At 49.6% G+C, this 9,731-nt stretch overlaps 1 protein-coding gene across 1 annotated transcript; it reads right to left on the reverse strand.

Annotated features, from left to right (window-relative positions):
* Window positions 1-2,767: 2,767 nt before the first annotated feature.
* LOC122391219 (latent-transforming growth factor beta-binding protein 2-like) lies at window positions 2,768-9,731 on the reverse strand. The gene is made up of 3 exons (XM_043384915.1): window positions 9,627-9,731; window positions 8,379-8,516; window positions 2,768-4,548 (listed from the first exon to the last, which is right to left on the reverse strand). The coding sequence occupies exons 1-3, from the start codon at window positions 9,657-9,659 to the stop codon at window positions 3,373-3,375; spliced, it is 1,347 nt and encodes a 448-aa protein (XP_043240850.1). The 5' UTR covers window positions 9,660-9,731; the 3' UTR covers window positions 2,768-3,372.

Below are 9,731 nucleotides of genomic sequence, written 5' to 3' on the forward strand. Positions count from 1 at the left end.
TCGATCCGTATCGTCGAGCTGAACACATATAAGGCCTTTTCATCGCTCTAGCATGCCTCTATCAAAAGTTATTTGCGAAAAACTGTTAGATACCATTCGTGACCTAAGATGACCTCAGGGCACAAACAAGGGTCACGGACACCATTTTCATGTCCAGTGTGTCTAAACCACTTGCAATTCGGTGTTTGGGAGTGTTTATAATGTATTTCGTCCAAAAGAGGCGCATTTCAATTTTCTCCCATTGACTTATAATGGGGAGGTCGCAAAATTGACCTGACCTTAGGTCATCGATATCAAAATTCTGAGATATACATTTTGTACATGCTATTGCTCTTAGCAGTCGCTGAAAGTTTCAAAGCGATCGGTCACTCGGTGTAGCTATGACAGACATTGAAACTTTTTATGAGGTGAGGTCACCTCAAGTGACCTGGTGACCTGACCTTGAATGACTTTGGTCTGAAATTTTCACAACATGTGTAGAATTGATGTATGATAAGGTGTACGAAAAACGGGCGGGGCTGGGGGGGGGGGGGTAAATGTTATCCCCCCTCGCGAATTTTTGCAATATCTCAAAAACGGCGGCGCTCAGTACCTTTTCTTACATCAATTTGACACGTTCCCTGAAAATTTGAGCGAAATCCGTCGGAATTTTTTTGAGAAATTGACGTTTTAGTGACGTCATGTTCGCCACTTTCGCCTCAAAAACGGCAAAAGTTCAAACGCCGCTAACATCTTCATTTTTAAAGGAATCAAGACGTAACAAAAAAGGTTATACGTAATTCTACTTTGTCTATCAAATGGCTATCTCGGTTTTTTGAAAATTTTTGGATTTTGGCCCAATTTTTTTCAAAAAACTGACTTTTTTGGGACAATAGTTATAAAATCCAAAATTTTGAGTGTATCGAAAAAACCGGAATATATGTCAGAGAAGTGGTCTATGTACACCTACATACCAATTTTTAGAAGAATCGGTTCAAAAATGTGGGAGTTATTCAAGATTTTATGACGTCAAGACACACACAAATTTTGAAAAAATGATTTTTTTGGAAGTTCTAGACCTCGTACGGAAACAAAAATAGCATCATTCGATTCGCCGTGAAAAACTGCATCAGATAGACACCTTTTTAGGCCTTAACAACCAACTTCAAAATTTGACTCCACTTGACCTGACCTTGCCCTGACCTCGACCTGAAATTCATCCAGAGGTGGTCCATATCACTTATTGAGTGTGCCTATTGAATTCTATGAGTAAAATGACCCATAAAACATGTGTCGCACATGCCCTTTTCTAAATTTTGTTTTTTGGTGACCTGACCTGACCTGACCTGACCTTGACCTTGGCCTCTGAATGATATTGTATGCAACGAATATTGTCTTGGTAGCCTAAGAACACGTTTTGGGCAATCAGTCTCAGTCGATGACTCCATTCTTCGGCAACTACGGTGCAAGGCCGATACTGTAGAAACTTGCAATTCGTACCCTTGACCTGACCTTGACCTTGACCTCAAACTTTGAATTAAGTACATGTTTTTAGTAGTTCGTGATGAGATCTTTCGATTGGCGTTTGATTTTTCCAAATCGGACCATTAGTTCGGGAGATAACTGGGGGGGGGGGGGGTAAAATTTACCCCCCCCCCCCAGCCCCGCGCGTTCGGCTGGAGACCCCAGCCCCGCGCGGGTTAATTGATCGCATAGGGGATGTACTGAGTAGAAGCCGGAGCCGGATCATTTTACTCGGAGCCGGAGCCGGAGCCGCCATGACATTTCACCCGGAGCCGGAGCCGGAGCCGGAGCCGATTTTTTCTCCGGAGCCGGAGCCGGAGCCGGAGCCGTCTGAAATTTCCACGACGCCGCATCCCTGGGTGGAAGATAAGAATGGCAAAAAAGGCCGAAATCAAGGTGTCAAAAGCTCACAAGGCCCATAGCCAACGCCAGATGTTGAGAATTGGTCATTTGGGTCATGACATGACCTGAAAAACAAGGTCATATCTCCGAAACCAAACACCACAGAAACTTGAAATGTTCAGTGGACATCAAGAAAGGATAGAGGAGCAGCTATACGAAAAATCAGGCTTCAAGCTCTAAAAATGTTGAGTGCAGAGCAGAAAAACTACCTGGGGGGACCCCCCTCCCCCATGTGCGGGCAAGGGTTAAGAAAGTAATAACTGAATGATTTTATGCATGAATTAATTAATACAAACGGAAATGAATGAATGGAAGTCGAGGGAAATACGAAAACAGGAACAAAAGTCACTGGCATTGTTTAACGAAAACTGTGACGCTACTTCAACTTGAGAAGCATCCACTACTCACCAAGGAAAACTATCCGCCGCTTTGTGCCCATCTCTCCCCAGTTTATGCCTATTTCGCGTCTAGCTAGACGCGTCTAAGTCTACAGTGTATAGTCTACTAAGTGTATAGACGCGTCTGGCTGGACGGCGGTTGCGTCTATCTGGCGTCAGCTAGCTTTAGACGCATCAAGCTTGGAAATCTCCGTCCAACAGTAAGACGCAAAGTTAGACGCCAACTTAGACGTCTGCTCAGTTAGACGCCAGTTGGACGCCAGTGGAAGCATCCACCCTTAAATCTTTTAAAATTAAGAAGTCATTAAAAAAGAAGCTGTTCCGAGCGTGTAAATCCTATGGTCAGGTGCATATGAAAACAGGAACAGTATGAGGAGCTAACTAAGATGATGCTTATAACCAAAAGCAGATGATAAATCGTCTAGTGGTAATGATTCAAAGGCTCGAGAAATACGCAATACCTACCTTCCATGTGATTTATTTGCATATTTCCGTAATCTTACCACTTTTGCAACATGATTGTTATCACTAATCACCAGTGGTTTACATTTACTGATCGGGTATTAGAGGATTGTCAATCCATTATCAGACATTTTATGTTTCATTACAACATGGTCTGTGCAATATTTAATCCATCGAATTGACGTTTTTAGAAGTCATTTCGCCAAACACTGCTGTGGGAAATATCTTCAAAATGTCACAACTTATCTACGCTACCATCGAAAGAATGTCGAAATGAGACGTTTAAACTTGATATGGAAAATGCACCGTTTCTGTATCTAAAAAAGCTAGCCTGCATAATGCATATGCGTTCAATCGTACATATTGTCAACAGTTGCACAAGCGTTTTACGAGTCTGGATGCATTGTGTGTTTTTTCTTGAGGTTCAAACATCTCTCTCCAGCACGCACTTTTCATAACAAGATAATAACAGAAAATACATCACACCTCATATCTACACTAGCAACTTCAACTTCCCTACAGGCCATTCACAAGTCTCTCCCGGGAACATTATTTCCAATTTACTGACACAATTTTCACCAACCACATCGGTTCACAGTTGTCCGCTTTATGTCACCGTCCTACAGAGGCCCGCGTCACAAATCTGACCGGCCAGACACTGACTGGTCAGCAGACACTGCACACAGATCCGCGCCGCGCTGCAGAAGCCCGAGCGGCACTGCTCGTTGGCCGTACACGAGGTCTGGAGCGCGAACAAATCCCGGCACGCACCCTCCAGCGTGCAGAACTGGCCCACGTTGCACTCGACGGTCCGTCGACACTGCACGCACCTGTTGGTGGGGCCGCACCTCTGGGAGACACACTCGAGGTCGTCGCGGCAGGGCGCGTCGAACAGGCCCAGGGGTCGGCAGGTGGTCAGGGCGCAGAAGTGGTCCCGCGGACACTGCTGTGAGGTGATGCAGTCCACGCAGAGCCGACGGTCCAGGCAGATATCGGAGAGACACTGCCGGTCCTCGGTGCAGGGCCGCAGCAGACCGCGCCGGGCCTCACACCGGGAGGTGGTCGAACAGAACTCCCCTCCCGCGCAGTCAGAGTCGGCGCCACACTCGACGCACCGCCCCAGGACGCAGACCCCCGCGGCACACTGCAGCGAGACAACACAGGTGGCTCCGACCCCGCCGGGGGCCCGGCACACGCCGCCGACACAGAGCTCGCTGGGATCGGCGCACGGGAACACGGCCGAGCACTCGGAGCACACCCCGAGCACACAGGAGCGTGAGGGACACTCGAGGTCCGAGGTACAGCCGGCAGGTAGGACGGGAGTGACCACCTCCCCCGCTAGACACACGCCGAGCACGCACCGCTGCAGGGGACCACACTCGGCATCGAACACGCAGCCAACACACACCCCGGCGACGCAGCGGCCGACGCGGCAGTTGGAGTCGAGCACACACCTCTCACACCTGCCCCTGGTGCAGAGCCGGGAGGGGCAGTCGGTGTCCACAGTGCACACCAGAGGTCCCGTGACTGCCGCCTGACACCGGCCGCTCACACACACCTCGCCCGGCCGGCACTGGCTATCCAGCTGACACGTCCCGTCGCAGACGCCGTTCCGGCACAGGGCGCCGAACGGGCACTGCTGGTCGACGGAGCACTGAACGCAGCTCTGTGAGACGCAGACGCGGCCGGCGGGACAGTCCTCGTCGTACTGGCAGTCAACACAGTGGTTCAGCACGCAGAACCCGCGCCGGCACGGCTGGAACCGGCTGCACTCGGGCTGGTACTGGGGAACACAAGGGGCTGATGTATGAGAGACAGGGCTACACTCGGGCTTGTACTGGGAACACACGGGGCTGATGTGAGAGACAGGGCTACACTCGGGCTTGTACTGGGGAACACACGGAGCTGCCGTGTGAGAGGCAGGGCTGCACCAGGGTATCTGGAGGAGGAATGCACGTTTCAGCGCTTTTTGAGAGACAGGGAGATGACTTAGAAAGAATAGCCCTGGCAAACGATTCATTAGATTGTTAATTGTCGGTGTTCAGTGACTCTGTGACACATGGCGGCGGAACGGGGAGGGCACCGGGGCACCGTGCCCCCTTTGATTTTGGCATTTTAACATTAGCCCTATGGGCGTTGCACGGAAAGAATGGGACCAAAAGTCGGCAGTGCCTCCCCCCTTAACCCTCGCCCTGGCAGGGGGGGTCGATGCGACCCCCACTAAGGTTTTTCGAAGATAGCGTAAAAAAGGCGGCGCGCAGCGCCGCCAAATTTGGCACAGCCTATGGGGCAACCTTTTTACATATGACCTGAAAATTTCAGGTCCGGTTGACCTTGGGTCAGGTCACCAGGTCAGAAAAACCGGTACAAGGTCATGGTCAAATTTCAATTTTCTTTTTGCACCTGTCCAGCTCACAGTTTTGGACTGATTTCCTTCAAACTTTCAGGATGTGCTAAGTTCACTGAGTTGTATAACATATAGTTCGTTTTTTTTTAGGTCACTGACCTGAGGTCAGTTAGAGGTCATTACGTCGTAATGTTAAGCCTATGGGAAAATACTAAATTCGGAAAATACTGGAGATATCCGCTTCGTTCTATCACTTTTGTGCTTTGAAACCACAGTACTTAACAGCAGGTCACTTGGTGCTTCTTTGTTTGGTGTACTTATCCATGGGTCAGGTCAAATGAGGTCAACTGAGGTCAAATGACGTTTTTGCCAATAACTTGGCACATAATGACGATAGAGCTTAAAAATGGTATCATTGTGTTCCTGGTGATCAGCCGAATCGAATGATATGCGATATGATGCAATTTGGTTAGCTTGAACTTAATTTATTAATTTAAGTTTACTTAAAAATTAAGAAAAACTTTAAGTACACTTTAAGTACACTAAAAAGTATATCATTCGACGCGCCTTGACGTGCTGAGTTCACTGGTGCTTTTCTTTTTGCTCTATCTTAATTAGATCAAAAGTTATAAGCGAAAAACTTTTGACCTGTTTTTAGCGAAATTTTTACATTTATACACCCCAAAACCACTGGCGGTCCCAGGGGGGGGGGGGGCCACGGGGGCCATGGCCCCCCCTTTGGTGCTGAAAGGTGGGGCCATACTATCTTTTGGCCCCACCTTTCAGATCGAACAAAAGTCCTAGAAAAGCTTTCCGTATGTTTCATTTTCTTTCTTGCGCCATCAAAGGACGTAAATTTCACTCATGAGTGGGCTCAGTTTCGCATTCTGTCAATTTGGCGGTCAGCGTCGCTGGCACCGGTTCACGAGTATGGCCGGATCTTATATGGAATATCAGCGTGGGTTTACTTGAGGCTCTCGTAGGCCCAGCAATGGCTGGAATGAGACCCTCTTCGGCAGTGGTGGGTGGGCCCTGCTAAAGGAGATTGGCTCTAAGACACTAAAGTAAGACCTCATGGGTTGGTGCTGTGCACCTCAGAAGCCAGGTGGTGACGACGTATGCCGGCTTGGTTTCTTAAGGATTAGCGTGGGAACTCCGGGGCCTGCATAGAGTTTGCATGAGCTAGTATGTAATCTCAGAGGCATGTGTGTAATGTGTACACAGTGGCGGTCGCGGGGGGGGGGGGGCATCAGGGCCATGCCCCCCAAAGGTCAATAAAGGGGGCCATCATATCATTTGCCCCCCCCCCTCAAACCCTCAAACAACCAATGGGCCCCCATATAGGTGTATGGGGCCCTGGCAATTATTCGATCGTCACGAGGCTCAAAAAACCCACGCCCAGCTATTAATATAGCTCCCACACCGGTCTTTGAGCGTCCTACACTGACCTCTGAGGGAACTTCAGTGGCGGTCAAGCGCCCACGTTGACCGCTAAGAGCCTACATCAACCTCTGAGACCCCACATCTGGCCTATGAGGGCCCCTAACCGGCCTCAGGGGTCCCAACCGGCGTCTGAGGGTCTCACACCGGTCTCTGGTGGCCTTATTTCTGTCTGTGGTGTCCCAAGACGAACCTTTAGGTGCCAATGAGGGCCCCGCACTGGCTGCTGAAGACCCGATGCCGGCCTCCAAGGGCCTGCATTGGCCTCTGAGGAGGGCCCAGCTTGGCCTTTGAGGGCCCTCTGCTGGCCTCTGGGGTCCAACGACGGCTCATGCCGGTCTTTTAGGGCCCCACGCTGACCTCTGAGGGCCCATGTTGGCCTGTAATGACCCACATTAGCCTCTGAGAGCCCAACACGGTCACTGATTGTCTCAAACTACTGGTCTGTGTAGTTTGCAGGCCCTGTACTGGTCCCTGTGGGCCCTAAACTGGCCTCTACGTGAAAACATACATGGGTGGGTTTCTGAAGATCAGAGGGCTCACGCAGTCTCCGGCACAGCCTTACGTTGGTCCTGATCGAGATTACTTTACGTCCTGATGGTCTCGCGCAGATTCCCTAATATTTCGACGTCGGGACCCCATGAGCCGGTGTGGGTCCTGGGGCTGGCAGAGACTGATGAAGTCCTTAGGGCTCAGGGCCAGTCTTTTTAGCAGTAAGACTAGGCAGGTTGAGTGAGCCTCAATAGAGCCGTTGCGAAGCCCCGCAGGAGTCGCGCGCGGCCCTCAGATGCCAATTTTGAAAGCTCGGAACCTGTGGGGGGTCTCCAGAGGTCGGTGTACCTACTCTCTCCCACCGCCACACAACTATCATAGGTATGTTACCTATGTATATGGGTAAATGCCATAGTCTGAAAATGCTCTCTGGGTTTCACATGCTTGTTCAAAGCAAGAGGTATCTGTACTTTTCCGAATTGTTTTATAGTGGTAAGGTCATGAATCCGCGTGCCTGACCTTCCAGTATACCTTTACCTATGCTACACCGATCCGTCGTCATGGTGCAGTGGGCCGACCGGTGGAAGCACCGTGGGACGGGAAATGGAACTGGTGATTTTGCCTTAAATTGAGCTTAAAGATTTCACGCAAGAATCAGATGGATGAAGCATAAGTAATGCCAACTGCGCGGCACCTCGTGGACGTAAAAAATTAGCCGATCACCCCCCCCCCCCCCCCCGTGACGGATAAATGTTACGTCCCGCGAGTGTGACTTTGGCACCCCCTTTTGCTAGCGGCTGCGACCGCCAGTGCCCAAAACCCCCCTAAATATTGACCTAGAGCAACCAAATTTGCACAGGGGCGAGAACTCCAGGGGGCCCACCTACCTACCAAATTTGGTGTTTCTAGGTGCCATAGGAGTTAATCGCGAGGGGGGGGGTCGCATCGACCCCCCTGCCAGGCCGTGTTATGAAAAATGCCCTGCCAGGGCGAGGGTTAATTGAAGATGTTCCGCCGCTACTGCTGTGACAGCTCTCTACAGTATAAATCCTGCTTAAAGGCTGTATTCCGTGACCCTTCGTTGAAAAGCGCATAACATTTTCGCTATAACATTTACTCCTTACAAACAAATGTTGTATTTCGGCAGCTTTACCTTTATGTTTACGGACTATGCACATTGTACAATAGCATTTGTTCGTTAATTTTGCGGTTTTGGACGTCTTGTTTCCAGCTGGCTGATCTCTTTATACAATCTTGATCCTGTCTCTCTTACGATATTACATACGATATTACATGCATTTCACATGGTCCAACAGCTCCTGACCAGCACTTACCTTATGTTTGTGAGACGGATCACCGAACAGAACATCACCGAGTACGTGAAAAGACCCCGGTGACGCCAGCAGGGCCCTGTTCTGACGCTGAGAGGAAGTCGAGGTGGCGTTATCTGCAGCCAGCGTCACAACGGCCACCTGAGGAGAGAGAGAGGTAGATAGATAGATAGATAGATAAGCTTTATTTCAGACTCTGGGTCCATACTCTTAAATACTGATGGTTTCAGCCAGTGCAGTGACAAGACAACCAAATGTCACACAAACAATCATTCGGGCCTGTTTCAGCACTCGCGCAGAGCTATGTGCTAAAATGAACGTACAGTTGCTGTTGCCAGTGGCGCCTCAGGCGAGAACGGTATTTCACACTCGAATTTTCAGTCTTTTTTACTAGCTCACTATCACATGTACTCAGCCTGCACATGAAGTTATAGATGCGCTGTCTGATGAGAACGGCACAATGAGGAACACGGTGCACGACACATGTGTGAGAAGAACTCTCGTACCTAGAAATGCCTAGCATAGTTTTCAATACCGTATGGTAAGCCACCATCAGCCGGCGCAACATACACTGGCGATAATTTGACCACAAGTGTGCAGTGTACATAGATGAACAAAACGCTGTAAAGAGACGCGCCTTTGCTGCTACCGAGCACATGTGAAAACGACGAATCAGCACATTCCCCTGTTTGTACATTTGTTTACACTGCCGATCTATGTCAAGGTCATCTGAGTAAGCATGATTACTGATGATATGCCCTAAGTACTTTACATGATCAACCTCCTCCTTCAATGAGGTAGAGAGAGAGAGAGAGAGAGAGAGAGAGAGAGAGAGAGAGAGAGAGTCAGAGAGAGAGAGAGAGAGAGAGAGAGAGAGAGAGAGAGAGAGAGAGAGACAGAGGGAGGGAGAGAGAAAGAGAGGGAGAGAGAGAGAGAGAGAGAGAGAGAGAGAGAGAGAGAGAGAGAGAGAGAGAGAGAGAGAGAGAGAGAGAGAGAGAGAGAGAGAGAGAGAGAGAGAGAGAGAGAGAGAGAGAGAGAGAGAGAGAGAGAGCGAAACAATTAGGTGATGCTGTTCAAGCGCGAGCTGCTTTTCTGCTTTGTCACTGTCAGTAAAAGGTCAGAACAGCTCACGGAGTAACCTTTAAAATGAAGCACTCAGGTGGCCGCTTCGCGACAAAAGGCGAACAGGATGGCGACATTGATTGCCTTTATGCATTTAGTATTTGAAACTACCTAGTGGCTAGAACTTACCATCGTGACGCTCACAGCAAGCGGCAGCCGCATCCCTGTCCTTTGGCTGGTCGTCTGGCCGATATCTCACGAATAAAAGTGGGTCCTGGAGCCACACTCCTGTCC

Source organism: Amphibalanus amphitrite, unplaced genomic scaffold (assembly GCF_019059575.1).
Source record: "Amphibalanus amphitrite isolate SeventyFive unplaced genomic scaffold, NRLGWU_Aamphi_draft 000426F_arrow, whole genome shotgun sequence".
NCBI classification, from domain to species: Eukaryota; Metazoa; Arthropoda; class Thecostraca; order Balanomorpha; family Balanidae; genus Amphibalanus; species Amphibalanus amphitrite.